General features: G+C 40.6%; 2 protein-coding genes across 2 annotated transcripts in view; one reads left to right on the forward strand and one right to left on the reverse strand.

The window, feature by feature from the left end:
- The window catches only part of CTNNA1 (catenin alpha 1), a 194467-nt gene that overhangs the window by 124290 nt on the left and 46683 nt on the right, over positions 1–23494 (forward strand). Inside the window, exons 8-9 of the mRNA XM_049873755.1 lie at positions 14037–14117; positions 15307–15459. Coding sequence (XP_049729712.1) covers positions 14037–14117; positions 15307–15459 — 234 coding nt within the window. The remainder of the gene's footprint in view (positions 1–14036; positions 14118–15306; positions 15460–23494) is intronic.
- Positions 1168–2815, reverse strand: LRRTM2 (leucine rich repeat transmembrane neuronal 2). Its single transcript, XM_049873770.1, has one exon. It carries the CDS (start codon positions 2786–2788, stop codon positions 1274–1276), a length of 1515 nt encoding a protein of 504 aa, XP_049729727.1. The 5' UTR covers positions 2789–2815; the 3' UTR covers positions 1168–1273.

A 23494-nucleotide genomic window follows, 5' to 3' on the forward strand; every position in this document is an offset into this window, starting at 1 on the left:
CTGCAATAGGCATGTAAGGTGTTCTACCCATGAGAGGGTTTGACTGGGTAATATGTCCTTCTCTTCCCTTAGAACTGCTTTTACAATGTAGATATGTATGTTTATTAAAAGGTGAAGTTTAGTATATAATATTTTAGGAAGTGGTTTTTTTTCATGGTTCCTTTATAATACATTCTAACAAGAATCAGTGTTATGCCTGTTGCTAGCCAATTATTTTTAATTTGGCTCTTTGAGGTTTGAAGATCAGGAAAAGGCAGAAGAGGTTTAAACCTTTTTGTCAAGGCATCTTTGATCATGACTGTTGAAAGAGAGAAAGAAGAGACTGTTGTGTGTATGTATTCCAAATGAGGAAGGGAGCGTGTCATAGGATTGTTAAATTGACTCAATTTATCTCAGATAGTTTTTAAATCTTTTTTAAAATATACATGTAAATATAGGATTTAGTAAATTAATTAGTAAAATGGTAATTACTAGCTTAAAATAATAGCCTAAATGCCACATAAATCACCATGTCCATTATAAGACAAGCTAGAGATGTATGATGTCAGTGTAATTATTTAGTATTGATTTCATTTTAATGAGACCTTTTCACAAACACTTGAATTTATTGTTTAAGTATATTAAAGAGTCACTCAGCTTATTAGAATTACATAAAGGGTTCTGAATTCATGATGTGGACTTTGATAATATCTACTAACCCAGGCAAAAACTCTGGAAAAAGAGTATTTAATATTCACCAGTCTTCAGCATATGTGAAAATCTACTTCCCATACTGGCAGTAGATTGTTGATTTTAGTTAATACCAAATTATCATACAAGAGAACTTTGCTCAGCCTCCTTTTAAGCAGCAAGCCAGTTGTGGTATGTGGGATGGAGTGCAATGGTCAAACAAGTATTGATCCCTGTCTTTTTCTGCTTAGTAGCTTCTTTCCAAACTGTGTTCAGTAGAAAAAAATAGCATATGGAGACCTTAGTGTAAATGTTTACACATGGTAGTATATAATTACATACATGAAACATCTTATTTTGAAGTGAGCATTTTTTAACTTTCCAACAGGAATGCAAATTAATGTGAGCATTGCTTCATTTAACACTTAAAATATGGTTTTGTTAAAAAAAAATTAAAAATACTTCAACACTTCAAAAACTAAGTCTCCACTTGGCTTGGAAAATTAGGCTTAATGTCACCATTGGTAAAAATTAGATATGTATTTAGCCCCTACTATGTAAAATAGGTTACTTATCTGATGTGATTTTTGATGACAGGTAGATATTATACTTCACATTCTTTGTATGGCAGCTGCTGACACTTGCACTGTCCATAGCCATTAATGATGATGAAGGGTCCTTCATGGGTGGCTTCATATTCATTATACGGTCCTTGGTCTGACATGTTTGACATATGGAGTCGTGTTTGGGATCGGAGCTGCCTGTGGTTCTGAATCATTGAGCACTGCCTAATTCTTCTTAAAGTGGGAGGGCAGCACTTCCTGGAGATGAACACTATAAAAATAATAAAAAAGAAAGAAAACAATAAAGCCATTGTTCCTGTAATTACCCGCTGAGTGAAGATGGCATTGTCTGGTTCAGGAAAGTGTTCCTCGGTGGTAACTGCTATGCCTGCAGTAGTTGGGATTTCTTTGTCTCCCACATGGTAACTTGATGAGCTTATTCTTTTTGTGTATTCAGTGGTTGGATCTCTATAAGTTGTAGCCATAGCAGTGACAGCGGTTGACAAATTCCAGCAGAGCTGAAATCCATGGACTGCATCTAGAATATCCTCTCCTTGGGTGTGGTCAGGGCTGTGGCATAGGATGGAATGCTCCCACCGACCTTGGAAACTGCCCAGCCAGGAGGCCAAAGCACATATTCCGGGGCTGCATTCCCACAGATTGCCAGAGAGGCCAACAGTCGTCAGGGATCTCAGGGAGTTTAAGATCTTGGAATCAAGGCTATTTAACTTGTTGTTATCCAGGAGGAGTATTTTAAGGTTAGGCATAGTTTCAAACACCACCAAGTCAATGGCTTTGATTTCATTTCCAGTCAGGTCTAGCTTTTCTAAAGTGCCCCAGGTCCACTCCATCCCACATGTCAAGTTGCTAATTTTGTTCCATTGTAAGAAGAGCGTGTGCAGACTGCTTAGCCGTAGGAAATGAGCAAAATTAATCTTCGTCAGCTGGTTGTGCTCTAGGTGAAGCTCTTTCAGTTTGATTAATCCCGCAAATCCATTGCGAGCCAAACTTCGCAAACGGTTTGTGCTCAAATCCAGAAACTCCAGACTACGACAGTCCCAGAATAGGCGTACTGGGATAGTCCGCAGGGAGTTGGACCGTAAATGCAAGGTCTGCAGTTTCCGGAGGCCGTAGAAAAGCTCTGGGTGCAGAGATGACAGCTGATTAAAAGACAGGTCCAAATTTTGCAGGTTGATTAGTTGGGTAAAAGTTGTGTTTGGCAAGTAAAATATTTTGTTGGAACTTAAGATTAATTCCCTAAGTTTATATAGTCCTTGAAAAGCATCTTCTTTTACTGTTGAAATTTGATTGTGGTCTAAGTGGAGCCAGGTAAGTTGACTGAAGCTGGCAAATTGATCCCTTTCGAGCTCCGCGATATGATTGTGCCTCAGGGACAGGCCCAGAGAGCCCTTGTCAGTGGTGTTTGGCACTGAGTGGAAGCCCTGAGAGTCGCAGTAGAAGAGCAGCTTCTCGCAGCGGCATTTGGGTGGACACGCCATACCCAGGGCAGGCAGCATTTTTAAAACCATACTCATTGCATATATTGCTGCCAGCATAGGGGCCCCTAATGGCCACTTGAAATGTAAGCCTGCAGAATATAATTTAAGGAAACAAGAAGATAGGATATTTTTCAGCAGATCATATGGGCTATTGGGGGAAAAAAAAACAACAAAAAACAGCAACATTATGGTGAAGATTTCACTGCATATAACTTATTTTGCATTTGCTGCAGAAAAACTAACCTTGTTAGTATAACTGGAACAAAACTTGAATATTTAAAAATAGAATAAAACATGTCCCTGTCATCAGCATTATATGCTTTCAGATAAACCTCAAAATAAAAAAATGTGACAACAGTTTCACTCCTATATGTGAATTCAGTGGCTCATTTAAAAGCATGATTCCTTGCTGACTGTACAAGACATATGAATGCATGGACTTACCCATTCTTCTGAGCACATTGGAGGCTGCATTCAGTCGCGGTTCTTAGACTCAGCACAGTGAGTCTGTAAAAGGCTCTAACATGCAGGAGCCTCTGACCAGTTTCCTGTTTTCTATGTCCCAGGCTCTCTGAGTAAAATTTAATCCACCAGGGTGAGTTGTTTATTTTTCTTTAGGATATTCCTCTGGAAGGCACTGGCTTCATTTTCTGTGACCGCTCTGATCCTCTAAATCAGCTTCGCATATAAGATATTTTCTCTTCCTCCAACTGCTCAGCTGGTTAATCAAAGCGTCAGTCTTTCCGCAGCCGTTAGTTCTCTTGGTCTTAACTTGTTGATGGCAGATGGGCAGCTTGTTGCAGAGAAGAGCTCCTGGAGCAGCATGAGTGCATTTACTGAAAAGCTTTTCCGAGAAACGGCACAAGAATGGATTTGCTTATGTGCCGCGACCACACAGAACTGTATATAGGCTGACGTCACTGGGTGACGTGTCTTTTGTTTGGGTTTTCCAGAAGCTTTACTGTTACAAAGCGCCGTGCTTTGTAACAGTATTGGGGTTGTTGCAAGACCACCTGATTATAATAAAGCGAGAAAGAAGAACTGCTGACTTAAAAACATGGTATTCCTTCAGTGTAGCAAGCAGCAGTGAGGTTGTAATAAAGGCTGCATTCAAGAAGACCCGTCTGAACAGTGAGTGAGTCGGGTTAGCATAGTAATGATTTTTAATGCTTGCGAGAGCCAGTGTTAGACTGCCGATTCTGCATAGAGAGATCATCTAAACGGGCAGGAGCTAGGAGCCTGCACGATTTATGAAGTGCTGATTTAATGCCAGACTGTGCAAGATAGTGCCCGCTGCTCTGGCAGTTTGGAAAGCTGCTCCTCAATCATCTTGCTGTCATGTTTGGTTAAAATAGAAGTATGACTGTGATTTGCTTTAGATGTGTTGGTAAACTAGCTAAGTGGAAGTGGCTTCTCTTGTCATTAAGAGCTTAACATCATAAACCAAGTATAAAGGGTAGGGGGAAAGATGCTTGCAAAACAAAACATTTGGTTATTTTACCCTGAGAATTTCAGGAGAACTCTCATTAAAAAGACTTCTCTCTGTCCTATTCTGTAACAATGTTTTATCATCATGCTGACTGAAGAATAATGCTGAGTTGATTTTTGATGTTCTATTTTTTTTACTAGGAGAAAAGGGTGGGTTGATGCAGTCATTTTAATACTGCATGCCTTAAGCATTAACACTGGAGCAGAAATTATTTAGAATAAGTGATATAGTGTGGCTGGATTCTGACATGCTTCCTTGTATTTACCCCAGAACTCCTTCAACTGAAAGCCTCAGTTGATGCTGGGTTTGGGGTTGTGGTGCTCAAACAATAGAGCATTTTTGCACTGAATACTGGCACATGTAAGAACTGACTTGAGTCTTGTACTAACTGTTATAGGAATCTGTAGTGCATAAAAAAGGTGATTCATATTTTTTCATAGGATTTTTGCTTTGGCTGTTTTTACTTGACCTAACTCTAGCTTCTCTCTGCTGAATAGTATCGTCACTTTTTAGACTTTGGTTATGGATATACAGCTCCAGGTTTAATGTTGTATAAATGTGAAAAATGTTTCTAGCATGAGCCAGTGTCACATTTCCAAGCCTAACGAAGGTAAGGCCTCTTATATACACATCTTGACTTATTGATTTGGCCCTATATATCAGTTTCTCCCATACCATTGGCACTTATCCGCAGTAGGTCTTTTCTTAGACATGGAGGCAGAAATCTCAAACCTACCCTGGCATCTGTGAAACAAGAAAATCATCGGACTGTTGGCTTCCTAGGGTTTCATCCCACTGGACAAGTTTAAGAAGTCACTGGGGTATAGTTTCTGTGTTGGAGTAAGGACTGGAACACGCCAAGGACCGTTCCTTGGGACCTTGTGTAAAGGTGCTGTGAACTGCCAAAATAAAGATGTGTCATTGTGAGTCCTCACAGAAGCAGGCCCCAAGATGAGATTAGAACTATAAGAGTTTTTTTTGGTGGGAAACACCTGGTAAGGGTAAAGGAGTAGGCCAAGAGAGCCTTCAGACCACAAAGCAGGTCTAATACTTGTGCAAAGAGAGGGGAAGCAAAGAAGATTAGGTAGGCAGAGCCTCAGAGTGTAGCACAGTTCTGAGGCCTGGCCTCTGCCGGGCCCAAAGGAAGCCCCCCAGCTGAAGTTGCTTATGTCCTCAGGAATGAACCTGCGTTGGTACTCCCACTGTGTTCCTACTTTCTGGTTAAGGAAGAGAGGGAGACATGTCCCCTTTTAGACCCCCAAGGACAACCATTCTCCCACTGACCTTGATCCTTTCCACACTCTGTAGGCTAAGTGTTCTTAACCTGCATCCACCGACAGAAAAATTTTGTTGCATTTTGTGCATTTTTCTGTAGATAAGGTTTATAGGTTTAATCAGATTCTTACAGGGCCTAGGACTCACAATGTTTCAGAACCACTGTTCCTCAGGAACTTTTCTCCTAAAAGTCCCAAGGAGGGGACTCTCATAGGGGTGGCCTCTTCTAACTTTTTTTAAAAAGGAAAAAAGGCCTTGTGATAGTGTAATTGCCATTATCGAAGTCAGCCACCCTCAAATGAAAAAAACCTTTGCTATACAGGAGGACTGGATTAAATTCTTCCCTCAAGTAACAACTTTAGTTCCGTGTAGAGAAAAGCATTTGAGTCAATTGGATTAGAGCAACTATGATTAGGAATGAGCTATATGTGAAAATTTCTTCAGAAGGAAAAGTATCTCCTTCCCCTCAGACTCTTGGTTCCTTTCTGTTCTCTGGTCTGCTTGGCATACCTCTTATGTCTTAACAAATTGATACTACTTAAATTATATTATCCGAGTACTATTATAACAGATTTGTGGGCAAGGAAAATTGCCCAGAGAAGCACAGATGCAATCGAGAGTAATTATTTTTTGATGTATCTGGAGAAGTGGGTAATAATGCCTGCTGTATCACAGCACCCAGAGAACGCAGTTCCTTCTGGGCCACCAGCCACCTTTTCTTACCTGCCTTCTCTTTGACTTCAAAAGGTGTACAGACTGTAGCGTCAAAGAAGATGTGATATTTGCCTTAAAACTGGTGGAGTATGCACTTCCATTGATGGAATTTTGTTACCGTTTTTAATCTTTACCTTCTTTAGCTAACAGGGCTAAACAGAAGCTCTTGTTCTTTCTGAACTAACCTTTTTCTTGGTTTCATTTTAGAGCAGCTTTATTATGCATACATATGCCTTTGACTTAATTAAAGTGACTTTTTTACTACTTCTGGAAGGTACTATCCATATCATCTGTTTCAGTTTTCACTGCTTTGGATGTTCGTGATAAGGCAAAGGAGAAGTAAAATCTAATCCAGCTCCTCTTTGTAGGTGGTTTTAAGCAAATCTGAGTCAAATGGGGGGCTTAGGTGAAAGTAGTTGTCTGCATTCCTCTGCCTGAGAGTTTGCATTTAACACATATTACTGATTAAAAAAAAAATTAGGGAGAGTTATTTCCCCCACTTGAAGAAGCAGATGTATAGGCATATAAGTGAAAATCTTCTATTGTGGTAGGGAGATAGTTTGATATTTTGCTTTATGCTAAAAGGCCTAATGTTTCTTTTAACTAATCATGCCCAACTCCAAAATTTTTAATACCCTGACCTCAGGTGCTACACAGAGGGACTCTGGAAAAGTCTTTTAAAATAAACCTTGTTACTTGGGGTCTTGGTTTCTACTTGGAGAATCTCTTCACATTTATTAATAAGTGATAGCAGTTTTTAGGGTGGAGATCCTAGATTTGGGGAGTCTTTTTGGCAACCACATACTTGGCCTATATTGTATTGAGACCCACATTAGAGTATATAATTTTACTAGTCCTTTTATTTTTTGCTTTTGGAGGGAGGAGAGAAAGAGGTTGGGAGAAGATTATGGGAAACCCTAGAGGATCACTGGGATTTGGCAGTAAACATGGTCAGTTTGTCTGTCTTCCCAAGAAACAGAACCTATGGAACAGAGGCAGATAGAAATGTAGGGAGTGATGGCTTCCCCAATCTTTCATGTTGGAGGCTGGCTAAAGAGTAGTTGAAAGTTGTTCTGTTGGTGGCTTTACATGTTTCCCCTTCCTGTGTGTGTAACATGCTTTTTTTATTCTGGAACATAGCCAAGTTTGGGTTTGTCTTTCTACCTTCTCTTTCTTTACATTTTGTGTTGCCTTGATTTAGATGTGTTTCCTCCTCCATTGATAACCATGTGCTGCGCAAAGCCATTTGCACAAGATAGAACTAAGAGTTAATCTACCCACTCATACTTATTTGAAGAATCCCCTTTTAATTTTAGTGGACTCTCTGACCCAATTGGCTAAATTTAAAGGGGGTGAATTTGCATGTATGTTGGCTAGATGCTGTCAGGCTTGGTTCCTGAAGCTCGAAAATTTCATTCTCTCAGAATCCTCTGACCTTTCTTTGCTGTGAATTTTGTCATTTTTTTTCCCTGGGAAGAGAGGAATAGTTCTGATGTCTCAGGATTTGGTGAGAAGGTGCCACATGTTCATTGCGGTTCATTTACCGATGGTCATTTCTGTGCTATAGCAGCCATGTAACTGGACGTGGTGTAACTGTTAGCCATGGTGGGATACCCGAAAAGCCATGTTTCAGCACGATTCTCTGGCCAGAGCTGAGAAGCTTTTTGGAATCGATAGGCACCCCAGCAAGGTTCTGGGTGTGTTGTAGCGTTGAGCCAAGAAAAATGTAAAGGTGGTGAGTAGGCTAGCTCTGTCATCTGGGAAAATACCCAGGCAAATCTGTAAAGTACATTTCTAAACTTCTGCTCTTTATGGCAAAAAGAGAAAGAAAGGAGATATTTATTAGAGTCTCCTACCTTTTTTTTTTTTTTTAATTTATAGGATTAAATAGTAACATGAGGCAAACTAGAAATTGTTCTGTTCTTTGTAACCTAAGGAGAAGATACTCCTTAAAATGAGTTTGAGAATGCAGGTCTATACAACCATTTTATTCTAGGATTGAACTACTCAGCCTTTGCGTAGGGCTTCCAGTATTCCGTTTATGCTGAGTCTGTCAACCATCTGTGGGCCAGGTGGAACAACCAGGGTCATATTGCTTCTCATGTTATATACTAACCGCATATTAAATGGCAATGCGTTGCCCAGTTCCCAGCAAACCTTTTAGTTCTACTTAGGAAGACATGAATTGACTCTTTAATAAATGCTGGTCTTCCTTGGTTTTCAAACATTGTTTTCTCAAGAGGCTCATTAATATTAAAGTTTCCATTCTTCTCAGAGGTATTTCCACCTGTGAGCAGGAGCTTGGAAATGACTTACCTTCTAAAGTTCCTCACCCCCTACTTTACTTGAAGGCCTCTAGTCTATAGGTGATAGCCTTAGTTTTTCTGTTTAGTACCTGAAAGTGGGGAGCCCAGGTGGCAAAGTGGCTAAGAGCTCAGGCTGCTAACAAAAGGGTTGGCGGTTTGAATCCACCTGCTGCTTCTTGGAAACCCTGTGGGACAGTTCTACTATGTCCTATAGGGTTGCTGTGAGTCAGAATTAACTCGATGGCACACAACAACGTGGAAGTGGAGGTGCTGCTCTAGTCCTTCCTGTTTCTTGTCTTGTGTGGAAGAGGCATCACATACCCATTCTGACTCAGGCTTTATGGAATGCCATAGTTCTTAGTTTCTTGACATTTGTTTAATTTTCTGGGAAGTGAGGGTTACTCGTGCATCATGACTGGTGGAGGTCTTGTGTCTAATGAGTTAGGCCTACTTGTTAAATTAATCAGACCTTCCTGTTTTCTGTTAAATAGTCCTTAAATATTTAAGGGTTAAAACATTGGCTTTTACCTCCTCCTCTGCTCTTGCCAACGTTATTTTAAGTTAAAATGAGGATAGAAAGAAGTATTTGGGATCGTTTGAAAAGTCTTATATTTTCATTAATGATTAGTAGGCAGGAGACTGATGATTTGCCACATACATTACACACTAAATCCTGTGTCTGTCTGATTGGTCCTTGGTTTCTTGTTTAATTCATATCCAGTGGGAGACAGGCAGGCTCACAGGTAATTATCCCAGCATATGATCTGAGAAGGGCTGTGATGGGGAAGTGTGAGGTGCTGTGGGGAGAGAGACCTAACTTGAACTTAAGGCTGAAGTTGGCTAAAAGAAGCTTCTACAAGGAAGCGATACCTCATCTAAGGGATGGATAGAGGTTAAAAGAAGTGTGTGTGGGGTTCGGGGGAGGGGGCAGGAAGTATCCCAGACAGGTGAGTGAGAACATGACATGTCTGAAGAACCGAAATGCATGTGGATGGATCATAGCTGGAAGATGGTGGAGTAACCATAGTCATTGAAGTCATGGAAATGGCCAGGCTCCACCAGGCACAGTGTGCAGAGTAAGAAGAGAAGGAAGCCCCTGGCAGAAGAGTCTTGAAGAGAATCTTCAATTTAGAGCTTGTTTTTCCCTGGAAGCAGTGTGAAATGATATTTATCTTGTGCAGTTACCTTTTACGTTGAGTAGTTTTCTCTGGGCTCACCCGACCTTTGTCATATTATTTCTGGGGACTAAATTGTGCCTTGAATTTCCGCCAGCATTGCCAGGGACATATTGCACCTCTTCCTAGCTGTTGCCGGGAATTTGAGGCAAACTAATAAGGGGTGGAGTAGAGTGGAGTCAAGGAGTTGAGAAGGATGTAGGGTATGGGTGAGGAACTGGTGGACATAGTCTCCTGCCACAGCAGTGAGACGTGGTGTCATCTGTGGCAAAGGCTGTGTGTATATGTGGTTGGTGGATTATGAATTTGTTATAGGAGAACGTTTGCTCTTTCTTAGGCAGTAGTCAGTTCTCTGAAGAAGACAGGCTTCTTTCAGAGGTCACCATCAAAATCGAGTAAAATCCTCCAGGAAGTTCTATTTCTTCTTCTTATTTTTTAAAAAAATCAATGCCTATTTTAAATGTAATCTTCTCTGCATCCCTTGCATTTACTATTCTAATCCGCACTTAGGTCATTCAGAACTCATATCAGGTCCTGCACAGTACAGGGTATTGCTGTATTATATGTTGTTCTGAGTAACTTTATCTCATATTATAAACTGCTTGAGGGGAGGATTATGGCTAGTTCTGCCCAATCCAATGGCTGCTTAGTTTGTTGAAAGAAATAGTAGTCTGTCCACACAAGAGTAAGGTGGAGTAGCTCCTTCATGCTTCTGTTAAAGATGGGCTTGAAAAGCCTTTTTACTATCTCAGCCAGAACTGTGTGGCTAGAGGCCATCATCCAGCTAGTAACATTTGCCTCTCCTCAACTCAAGCAGATTATTTACTTGTTGGAGAGAAGCTTTATGCTGAAGCCTGTCATGGATTGAATTATGTCCCCCGCAAAATGTGTGTATCAATTTGGCTAGGCCATGATTTCCAGTATTGTGTGGTTGTCCTCCATTTTGATTGTAACACCCTTACACAGGTCACATTCCTGATCCAGTGTAAAGGGAGTTTCCCTAGGGTGTGGCCGGTACTACTTTTTATCTCTCAAGAGATAAAAAGGAAAGGGAAGCAAGCAGAGAGTTGGGGGCCTCATACCACCAAGAAAGTAGTGCCAGGAGCAGAGCGCATCCTTTGGACCCGGGGTCCCTGTATGGAGAAACTCCTAGTCAGGGGTAAGACTGATGAGAAGGCGGACAGAGAGAGAAAGCCTTCCCCTGGAGCTGACACCCTGAATTTGGACTTTTAGCCTGCTTCACTGTAAAGAAATAAATTTCTCTTGGTTAGAGCCATCTACTTATGGTATTTCTGTTGTAGCAGCACTAGATGACTAAGACAAGGCCCTAAACATGCCCTGTCTTTTTAGTTAGAAGGCCCTTTTGCCGCTCTTTGATAGGAATACCTTTATCAAAATTGTGTGAACCTGGGTGGTGTCTTTGCTCAATAGAATGGAATCTCTCAAATAGGTGGGAACTGAGGGTTACTTACATTTTAAAGTTTCCGTGCTACTTCCAGGAAGTTATTACGCTACAGGATTGCCTTTTCTAACATTGTTTGAGCAAGTTTACTTTTGCCCAGCTTAAACTAGAAGTAGAAAAAATCATAAGAGCTTTAATTTAATTGAGAATTAAAATTTTGATTTGAAGATCAGCAGACTTTACCAAGCTCAGTGTTAAGGCTGTGTGTGTACTTACCCGTATTATATTTTAAATGGTTAGAACCATGAATTTGCTTTGTGGATTCCTTTTTTTTTTTTTTTTAAAGGGCTGCTTGATTGAAAAGGTGGTCTGTCTAGTATAACCTAAAAGGTTCCGTAAATAACTGCAGCTGAACTACCCTTCCTGATTAATGAGGCACAAACCTCTATTTCCCGCAGTAAGGAGAGAGACAAATTGATTTTTAGGGTAGTTTGACAAAGATGGAATTAAGAGATTCATGATGTGGGTTGTATCTTAAAGTGAATTTCGCTGTGTGAATATAATTCCCTCAAAAGTCAAGGACAAGAACTTGCCTTTACATAACTTTCAAAGTAAATCTTTTTACCCAAATTCAAGAAAATTCCTGGGCATTTGAGGCATAAGGGAATTGGGCTCTCCTGAGGTCACTGAACAGTCCAGCTTTCGGGTTTCAAATTCCAAATGTTTTCTGGAACAAATGATCTATTAAGAAACTCTCAAAAAATGTGGCTGGAACTTTACTATGTTTTATTGGGTTTATTTAGAGAAGTTTACTTGAAGTGAGTACTTGAGTGTCTAAGGAATACTGAGATTTTCCTGGTTAAAGCTTTAATTATGAGGTCAGTTTGATTTTTGATTCAGTTGTGGCCACTTTTGCCTTAGACCTTGGTATTTTGATATTTGAGATTGTCAGTAACTAATTATACTTTCAGTGTGACTCCTGTTCTGACTGAAGGCCCTGAATAAACCACAGCTTATTTCTGCAGGTAGAAATTCTCTTAACTGAATTTGTTTTTGTTGAGGGTGACTTTTTCCCACACTAATACAGTGAACTGTTTAATTTCATTAACAGTATAGGAGTATTGGGGGGGCAAAGTGAAGGATGCAACCCTGACCATATTTGATAATGACCCTATCAATCTCTCACTTGTATTTCAGCTGTTAATATTCATAAGTCCCCCCTTGTCTCCGTTTTGTTCTCTACTGAATAACCTATGAGGAGCCCTTGTGGTACATTGGTTAAGTGCTTGGCTGCTAACAAAAGGATGGCGGTTTGAACCTACCAGCTGATGTGTGGGAGAAAAGACCTGGCAATCTGCAGTCTTGGAAACTCTATGGGGCAGTTCTACTCTGTCACATGGTGTCACTATGAGTCGGAATCAACGTGATAGCACACAATAACAACAAATAACTTGTACCAAAAAAAAAAAAGTGTCGCCATGGAGTTTATTCCGACTCATAGCAACCCTATAGGACCAAGTAGAGCTGCCCCCATAGGGCTTTCAAGGAGCTGCTGGTGAATTCAAACTGCTAACTTTGTGGTTAGCAGCCAAGCTTGTAACCACTGTGCCACCAGAGCTCCCAGATAATCTATAAACCAAACACCCATTGCTGTCGGGTCAGTTCTGACTCATAGCTACCCTATAGGATAGAGTAGAACTGCTGTATAGGGTTTCCAAGGAGCGGCTGGTGGATTCGAACTGCTGACCTTTTGGTTAGCAACTGTAGCTCTTAACCGCTGCACCACCAGAGTCCCAAATAACCTATAACCTACCTCAGTATTCCTTCTCCTTTTTCCAGTACATAGTAATGGGGGCAGAGGGACAAGTGGCATTGTCTCCGTTAAACAGATGGGGGAGGTTAAGAGGTAAAGTGAGTAACATATGTACATAAAAGGCACTCAATAAACATATAACCAGCTGTCCTGATCCCCAGCCACTCATCTGCTGTGCTGGTTTACCCCTACCAAAATGGTTCAAGAGGGCACCCAAAGGGAGAACATAGGGCTAAATTCCTTGGTCCACTGGCATGTCTCCTATGATTACTAACATGTTTTACAGAAAAAAGGCATACTTATTGGCCTGGACAGCCTGTGGGAACAAACTTTTAATATATTTCATAGTTTAACCTAGTTGATGTCTTAAAAGTTACTTTCAGAGGCATGGCTACCTCTATCTTTGATAATTGCATTTGTCTCTTTTCTTTCAATCATAATCTATTTTCATTTTGCTTAAAATGTTGCCCGGGCAAATCTCAACACGACCCGATGACCTCTGGAGAATGCTGATTTACATACCTCTCTAGCAATGGCTAATATATTCTTTGCTCTGCAGTACCATTGCATTAAGCATAGCCTAGAATTTAAAAAATACGATTGAGGTAATTTTACAAAACACTCTTAATTCCAGCCGCGTAGTATATATTAATAACTCTGACCCATCATGGTACATTTTAGTTTTAAAATTCATTTTCACATTGTTTCAGTGCCAGGTGCCATCTTTCACATCTTGACATTCCTCAGATCTCAGAGTTCATCAGAATCAGGTGTGACTTGTTCTTGCTTGCAGTTTAAGGAGAGTGGGTTCATTAGTGAAAGTGGTGTAACATGAACCTTAAATTAAAATACAAATTTAATTTTTAAAGCCAAACTTTAAACGAAAGTCTTTGACTCTTGGCTTCCCTTATTTTGGCAAAACGACCTCAGTTCTAATCATCTGATAATGTGGAGCCTAAGAATAGTATGGTTGGGTTTTTATGGGCAAAGACACATAGTTTTTCTTTTTATTTTCCAATTTTGAATTAAAAAAAAATGTGCTTTTTTTAGTGTTGATTTAAACATAAATAACTATGGATTATTAAAGTTCTAAATTGTGCAACTCATCCCCCCCCCCCCCCCCCGCCCCAGGCTGGACGTAAAGAAAGAAGCGATGCACTCAATTCTGCAATAGATAAAATGACCAAGAAGACCAGGGACTTACGTCGACAGGTAAGCTGGAAGAAAGCACCATTTCTTGCCCAAATTCTCAATTTTGTAGTTTTGATTAAAATCTCAACGAATACTCATATATTATTAGGAAAAAGGGTAGATTTTCTCTGGAAAGCGACTATCTCTGCCTGTGTATTTGGTAATAAGCTTCTAAATGGCTAATCTCATGGGGACCTGGAATAATTCAGTCCCTTTGGGATAGACTGAGTAAATTAGCTTTAATGTGAAAAGGATGTACAGGTAAGAGAATCAGTTTAAAATGACTTTGGAACCTGTGAAAATACCCTAAAGGATCTCAATATATTAGCTTATATAGAGACAGAAATCCCAGTTATTTATTTGACTTGTCCCATTTTGATTACAAACTTGTATTTCTCTTGGATCCTTGGTAGAGAAGAGTTTATAGTTTGAATATGGTGGGTGTACTTGGGTGCTGAATCATCCTAGTTAGTAAATACAGGGTAAAGATTCTCCTCATTTAATGTTAAATAACCCCATTAACTTTTTGGAATTAAGTTGAATTTTAGTCTTTAAAGAAGGTAGGGTTGAATTAATTTTTTTTAAAAAAGTACTAAGACATAAAAAGAAGTTGTAATAATAGTACAATATCCAAGATTTAGTGGAGGGATATTTTATTCCTCATGTATGATCAAAAGTAAACTTAAAATTGGAATATATCACTAAATCCATAGTTTCCTTTTGGTGAAGCAGTATCACAAATGGTTATAAAGATGTCGTTTTAGTTTAAGGTTCATGGTGTGCTAATCTTGTTCGGATAAACCAGAAAATGCCACATCCCCCAATCATTTTTATTTAGCCTATTAGGCTAATTACATATATTCCAAGGTTATGGGCCAACTCACACCGGAGCTACTTTCTGTTCAACTTACATTCCATTATTCCTTTAAGATGTAAGCCTCAGTTTTGTAATTCCTGAGGAAAAAAGATACCGTCTTGAAAGCTGAGATTCTGTTGCTGAAATGCTGTAACTACAATGTAAAGCATTCTGTCCACCATCATATGTTTCCTGTGCTGCGGTTTACAGAACTGCATGGCTTACATGAGGGATCAGTATGGAAGTGCAGCCAAGTTATTATGTGCTTCCATTAGATTTAAAAGTTCAAGAGAAAAACAGTGATCTAGCATTTTGGTCAAAATAAAATCAAATTTTTTACAATTTAATTATTAGCTCCGCAAAGCTGTCATGGACCACGTTTCAGATTCTTTCCTGGAAACCAACGTTCCACTTTTAGTATTGATCGAAGCTGCAAAGAATGGAAATGAAAAAGAAGTTAAGGAGTATGCCCAGGTTTTCCGTGAACATGCCAACAAATTGATTGAGGTAAGTGTTATCAGCAGTTTCGTAACTGTAGGTAACTTGGTGGAATGGTTTGATTTTTAAACAGATGTTATTTAATCATCTAAAATTATTAAGGGACCACAATGTGTACAGAGTGATAGTCTTGCATTATACGTAAGATTTATATAAAACTACCGTTCTTGTCAAATAGTTTAATTAATGTGTATGATATAGGTTTCTATCCTGGAAATTTGACGTCTCCACTTCATGTTAAGGCAGATAAGTAAAGATGGATAATGATTAAAAACCGAAGTGGATTATCCAATAGGCAAGACAAGCACAGGCGTACTTGTGCTTATTTACTAATCTGTACTGAACAAGTAAACCTGTGCTTACTTTGCTTACCAGGTTATCTACCCCTGTCAGGGACTGTAAATTTGAAGAGGCTTTGATTCTGTAGGAAGGTGCTGTGGGCTTGAGAGAGAGACAGATGCCAGCCATTCCTAGAAGCAGAATCTTTGATGGGGTGAAAAAAAAAAAAAAAGTGAAATTGTTCACTATAGATGATCCGGTAAGCAAGGTAAGCACTGTGCTTACTTTGTCTATTGGGTAATGTACCCCTAACTGGAAAGACAGTATAGAAGAGAGGTGTGGTTAAGAGCTGGAGTCAAACTGCCTGGGCTTGAATCCTGGCAAGTTACTTAACTCTCCGAATTTCCATTTCTTGTCTGTAATATGAGGATGATAATAATACCTACCTCAGAGCTATTTTGAGGACTAAAAGAGATGGTGCATGTCAGGTGTTTAGCCATATGCATTTAGCCCAGTCCTCTTATTTTAAAAGTGAAGAAACTAAGCCTTAACATGCCACTGGTTAGATATGTTTGTATAATAGAAATCTGTAAGAGGTGTGAATTGCCATTTAATTTTCAGGTAAGTTAGACTGCTCCTGCCTTTTGCTAACAGAAATTATTATTTAATTTATTCATTATTATTGTATATTGGAAATTTGACACAGTAAGCATGTGCCCAAGCTATTTGATGTTATAACCTCCATGCAGAACATATAATATTTGGAAAAGATATTCCATAGAACACTTGGTAAGTTGGCTAGTATGTAAGAATAGAAAATGAGCCTTTATGTAAAACGTGTCTTGCACATTTGGATTTATAGTGATATTAGGCCAAGTTAATGCCATAAGAATATTCCAAGGAAAATACCAGTAATCACATTATATGCATTACTAATTTTAAATCTGGTTTTCTTTGAATATTAAGTGTTATTCTGGCCTGAATTAATTATGTACAGAATACATAGGCCAGTCTGCTGTTCGAGTTACGATTCTGACATTTGGAATTAAAATTGGGAGACTATCGTTTTGTGTCTCCATTGAACATAATCTTGTTCACGATAATCACATGACAGCATGAGGTATAACCTCCATATGTTCAAAGATTGTCTTCAGAAAGCCAACCTCCAATAAGTAGCCTACGCATTAGAGAGTTTGGTGACTGTTTGTACCCCACCAGTATGTGGCAGGAAGCGAGGAGACACTACCAGCTCAGGGCATTGGGTGACAGGCACCAGTAATGGCTGAACTTCAGAAGGCAGCCTTTGTCTGTACTGGAGCTGGATGGCTCTTTATCGGGCCAGCTGTGTCATCACCAGCCTCTCCAGCCTAACAGAGCCGACACCTGCTGAATGCCTACTCTGTGCTAGGTGTGTGCAAGTGCAGTGTACTTCTCACAACCACATTTCTCAGGTAAGGAAGTGGAGGCTTAGAGAGGTTAAGTAACTTTCCTGAAGCCACCCAGTTTGCATTCTTCCAACAATGACAGCTGTGCCATCAAGGTCATTGGATTGGTGGACAGCCTAACACCCACAGGCAAGTGTTAGGTGGACCTGATGGGATTAGAGACCGTGCTTCAGGAGTTTTTTCCATGATTATACTTTTTCATTCTGAAACTTATAACCAAGGACTCCCTAGAGTTTGGTGTTCCCCATCACAGCTCAGTTCTGAACCCTTCCTCACCTCTCCCCTCTCCATGCCCTCCACCCCCATCGCTCCCCACACATATTATACATGTATTGAACGACACATGGCCTTTCATCGCTTGAGGCGTAACCATAGACTTCATAGTGCCATTCTGCAAACAGTTAAATTACATTTATGGTAATAGAGACACTTGGATATATAATTGCATATGTGCATGAAAAGGAAATGAGTTTTTTAAAGTGTTGTTGAAGCCTTAAATTCCTGACTCAAGGCTGAAGTTTATTCTTCAATGACAGGGCTTCTCCCCTCACTACTTTTGTATTATAATAAAATTGAACACTTTGAACTAGTGAGAGATTTGTTTAAGCAAAGGTAAGGTACTTCACTATGATTGTTTTGTTAACCACCAGTTTTTTCATTCCTTTTGGTTAATTCCCTCCTAAATGGAATAAATTTCCAGAGGCCAACTCTGGTTTTAGGGGCCATTTGCCATTTCCCTTGGAGGTTTAGAAAAAGAGTGCTGTATAAAAGCTGGGCAGGCCTAGGGGTGATAGGCCTCTAGCAGGAAGAGAGAAACTCTCTTCTGCAGCCATTCTGCCAGTTATGTTTTAGAGGGGCAGCCTTCCGCATCTTGACGATGTGTAGGATGCATGGTGTTCAGGTTGCGTGGCTACATGTGGCAGCCTGGCTTGCTATAGAACATAGAAGGAGGAGGTAAGATGGGCTAGGTTTTTTTCCTGCAGCTTTATGTAGACCCTGTTTGTGGCCACTTACCTAGTGCTTTACTACTTCTCTTGCCTGCTGTACTTTGTGGTGTTGGCCTTTTCCTTTTCCCTGGGTTCTGCCCTGTAAGAGCCAGGTTTTCTGTTCTCTAAAGGGATCTCCCCATCTCCTCAAACCAGAGTGGACTCATAGATTTTCAGTCTGGTGTATAAATCCCCTCAGTGCTGGGAGGGAAATCAGTCCCTCCCGAGGCAGCACACTCTATCAGTGGGGTCTCTGGCTGTTAGGAAAGAGGAGCCACAGTTAGCTTCTCTGGAACTTACCTCAGTCTGTCTTCTTGTTGGTACGCATACAGGCCTAGGCTGAATTGAGGATGCTCTTAGGTGTAAAGTACACATCAGATTTCAAAGCTGTAGTATAAAAAAAGAATATAAAGTATCTCCTTAATAATTTTTATATTGATTACATGTTAAAATGATAAACATTAAGATTAAATAAACTATATTATAATTAATTTCACCTTTTTATAATGTGGCTACTAAAATTTTTTAAAAATACATATGTGGCTCACGTTATATTTCTATTGGACCGTGCTGGTCTAGATGATTTCCTTTGGCCTTTCAGAGGCTCTCTTCTCCCCTGCTCTTCTCTGAATGCCTTCCACTCGGGTGCCAGCCCTCATTGAATGCCTGCTTCAGGGGCAGACCAATGGGCACAGACCAGTCAAGGCCTTTGTCATTCCTGAGGGAGACTCTGACCAGTGTACAGCAAGACGGCTTCAGCCTTTTGAGCAGCATTCTCGCTATGCAGTTTCCACTGCGCACGCAGTCCACCAGAGCCCCAGGGGTCCCTCTGCAGGAGTTGCTGCTGCCCAGTCCCATTCTCCATTCCTGTCCACATGGGTGTGGCCAGTTGTTTGGCTCTACTTGCAGTTTTGACCCACATGCAGTGTAAACTTCTGAAACAAGTCGAATGTTCTGTCGGAATTGTTGCTGGCATTATTAATATTATTAGCTATCCCTCCCAAACCTGTGTCATTTTTAAAAATAATTACATCTTTTCTCCCTTTATCAAATCTGATTTTTAAAAATATTGTCTAAGACACAGGGTAGAACCTTTCAGCTTGCCACTAGACACCATTCTCTTGATCAAACACTTCTTTGTATATAGCAGGCCCTTCAGGCAATTAAAAATCCCTTCATTTTTGTCAGTGGGGAGTCTAAGATATCTAGATCAAACATGTCTACACTGTTCCCCTCATGCCTTTTCAATGTCTGCAATGGTTACCCCATTCAAATTGGGGCACCTGTAGGAAGCATAGTCTGGTCTAGCAGCTTCTTTGTAGATACGGGCTGCCTGTCCACTTCCCAGAGCAGGTTCTGCTAATGTGTCCAGTAATTTCATATTATGAAAACTCACTTAGAAAATGGGAAGCAAATAAGCAAGGTTGATAGAGAACATCTGCTTTGCAAAGTGACTTTGTGGTTACGGCTTGTGGTTGAAAAATTAGTTATCTGTGTTGGCTCAGGTATGATCATTCTGACCTTGCTTAATGTTTAATAAGTTGCTGTTCTCTAAAAATATTTTGGGCTTACATTTAAACTTTTGTTTGTTTAAATTTTCCCAACGAACACTTGGGTGCTGCAGTAGATCAGGTAGCTGTGGCTGGGGTTAGATGAACGCTTCTCACAGCTGACCCCTGAAGTGTGTGGTGTGATTTATTAGCTGTTGGAAGCCAGGCCCCTCCCAGAACCATTTGGGAACGGTGTGCAATTGCTGCAGTAGGGCTCTCGCATCAAATAAAACTCTGACCAGCCAGCGTATGCCAGGTTGCTCTAGGGCAACAGTGCTTAGACTTATCTGCTCGTCTTTATTATTAGAGAAATTACTCTGCAAGTATCCCTGTGCAGCAAGGTGCCTGGGGGAAAAAAAAAAAAAGATAAAGCACAAATTTACATTAAGTTTAAATGCAGTTTGGCGACCATTTTAACCAGTTATAATCATGCCCTGACTCATGGAGACCTCATGCATGTCAGAGTAGAACTCTGCTCCTCCAGTAGCTAATTTTTCAGAAGCAGGTCTCCAGGCCTTGCTTCCAAGGTACTTTGGGCTGGACTTGAACCTCCAACGTTTTGGTTAGCAGCTGAGCAAGTTAATTGTTTGCACCACCCAGGGACTCCACTACCATTTTGAAATATAGCCTTTTTTTTTTTTTTTTTAAAGCTACTAACAAAATACAAGTTCTCTATAGAAAATACAGATAAGAGAAGCACAAAGAAAATAAAGCAAATAACACTTTGGGGTAGATTTACACACATTTTATCTTATCCGTATGTGAGCTTTTTTTTTCTTAAATACACAAAACTCAACATACTGTTTTTTTTTTTTTTTCGAGGTTAACATCATCATAGTTTTGTAATCTCTCCCCTGCCCCCCCGCCCAGTGTACTGTGGCCATTTTACCATGTTGTGAAGTACTCATTTATGGCACTTACACTGATTGTTTACTGTTCCATTTGTTTTGGGGAGTTCCTAGATGGTGCAAACAGTTAAGCACTCACCTACTAGCTAAAAGGTTGGTGATTTGAACTTACCCAGAGGCGCCTCAGAAGATAGGCTTGGTGATCTGCTTCTGAAAGGTCACAGCCTTGAAAACCCTATAAAAAACCATTGCCGTCGAGTTGATTCTGATTCATAGTGACCCTATAGGACAGAGTAGAATTGCCCCATAGGGTTTCCAAGGAGCAGGTGGTGGATTCGAACAGCTGACCTTTGGGTTAGCAGCCAAACGCTTAACCACAGTTCTGCATACATGGGGTTGCCATGAGTCACAATCCACTTGGTGACAGCTAACAACAACAAAGGTGGTTTTTAGTCTTTTATTGTTATATATAATGCACTGACAAACATCTTTGTGCTTTTTTTTGCCCCACTCGGTTGTTCAAGCCAAAAATCTAAGTCATCTTTGATTCCTCTTTTTCCCTCATGTTCCGTGTGTAATCTAACGTCCTCTTGGTGCAGCCTTCATAATGTGCCAGCTCGTTCTACTTTCCTTTATTTTCACCATCCCCCCCCCAGTCAAGCCATTATCTCTCATTGGACTTCTGGAAAGCAGCCAGCACAGTCCCGTTAGAGCAGATAATGGCATTCCTTTGCTTCAAGACCCCCACCCACACCCTCAGTGGCTTCCAGGCACTCTTGATATAAAATCCTAAAATCCAGGCTCTGAACCGTTGCCCCTGAGGCCTCATTCCTGCCTTTCCACTGCCTTTTTTTAGCCCAGTGTGTCCCTCACTGATTAGCCCCCAACATACCTGAATACTTCTTCCTCTTAACACCATACCCAAGCTTGTCCCCACCTCATGTCCTCTGCACTTGCTGTGCCCTCTGCTTGGAGTTCTCTGTCCACTTATCATACGGACCTCTGCCCAAATGTCACCTCCTCAGAGGGGCTTTCCTGGATGCCTCACCCCTCTATCCTACCCTCCACCAGTCATTTTTCATCTGTTACCATGTTTTATGTCCTTCATGACACTTCCTATTACCTGACATTATTGGGTTCAATTTTCTTATTTGTCTGCCCTCCCCCTCCGATACTCCAGTAGAATGTACGCTCTATGAGAACATGGGCCTAGGACAGTGCCTGGAACACAGTAAACAACAAAAAAATAAAATTTAAAAACAAAAAAAACTTGTTGCCATCAAGTAGATTCCAACTCATAGTGACCCTGTACAGAGTAGAACTGCCTCAGTTTCCAAAGCAGTAATCTTTACCAAAGCAGACTGCCACATCTTTTCTCCCATGCAGTGGCTGCTGGGTTTGAACTGCTGACCTATTGGTTAGCAGCTAAGGACTTAACTACTGCGCCACCACGGTTCCTTTGGAACACAGTGTTGTTGTCAGATGCCACCGAGTCACTTCTGACTCATAGAGACCCTGTGTACATCAGAATGAAACACAGCCCAGTCCTGTGCCATCCTCACAATTACTATGCTTGACCCCATTGTTGCAGCCACTGTGTCAATCCATCTCGTTGAGGATCTTCCTCTTTTTCACTGACCCTCTACTTTACCAAGTGTGATGTCCTTCCCCAGGGACTGGTCCCTCCTGATAACATGTCCAGAGTATGGGAGACAAAGTGTCACCACCACTTTTTTCTAAGGAACATTCTGGTTATATACTTCTTCCAAGACAGATTTGTTTGTTCTTTTGGCAGTCCATGGTTGTTATGGATTGAATTATATCTCCCAAAAATGTGTGTATCAGTTTGGCTGGGCCGTGATTCCTGGTGTTGTGTGGTTTTACTATATGTTGTGAATCCTGCCTCAGTGGTGTTAATGAGGGAGGATGGGTGGAAGTTGTGTTAGTGAGGCAGAGCTCAGTCTACAAGATTGGATTGTGTTTAGAGGCAATCTCTTGAGATGTAAAAGAAGTGAGCAGAGAGACAAGGGGACCTCATACCACCAAGAAAGCCACGCCAGGAGCAGAGTACGTCCTTTGGACCCGGGGTCCCTAAGCCTGAGAAGCTCCTCAGCCAGGGGAAGATTGAGGACAAGGGCATTTCCTCCAGAGCCAACAGAGAGAGAAAGCCTTCCCCTGGAGCTGACACTCTGAATGTGGGCTTTTATCCTACTTTACTGTGAGGAAATAAATTTCTCTTTGTAAAACCATGCACTTGTGGTACTTCTGTTACAGTAGCATTAGATAACTCAGACAATGGTATATTCCATATTCTTTGCCAACACTATAGTTCAGAGGCATCAATTCTTCTTCAGTCTTCTTTGTTCATTGCCCAGCTTTCACATGCATATGAGACAATTGAAAGCACCATGGCTTGGGTTAAAAAAAAAAGGCTTGGGTTAGGCACGCCTTAGTCCTTAAAGTGACATCTTTGCTTTTTAATGCTTTAAAGAGGTCTTCTGGAGTAGATTTGCCCGCTGCAATTTGTTGTTTGATTTCTTGACTGCTGCTTCCATGGGTGTTGATTATGGATCCAAGTAAAATGAACTCCTTTACAACTTCAATCTTTTCTCTTTTTATTGTGATGTGGCTTATTGGTCCAGTTGTGAGGATTTTTGTTTTCTTTATGTCGAGGTGTAATCCATACTGAAGGCTGTAGTCTTTGATCTTCATCAGTATGTTCTTCAAGTCCTCCTTGCTTTCAGCAAGCAAGGTTGTGTCATCTGCATATTGCAGGTTGTTGATCTTCCTCCGATCCTGATACCCTCGTCATCTTCATATAGTCATTTCTTGAATTATTTGCTCAACATACAGATTGGATAAGTATAATGAAAGAATACAACCCTGACGCACACCTTTTCTGATTTTAAACCACGCAGTATTCCCTTGTTCTGTTC

The sequence above is a fragment of the Elephas maximus genome, chromosome 2 (genome assembly GCF_024166365.1).
Source record: "Elephas maximus indicus isolate mEleMax1 chromosome 2, mEleMax1 primary haplotype, whole genome shotgun sequence".
Lineage (NCBI taxonomy): Eukaryota > Metazoa > Chordata > Mammalia > Proboscidea > Elephantidae > Elephas > Elephas maximus.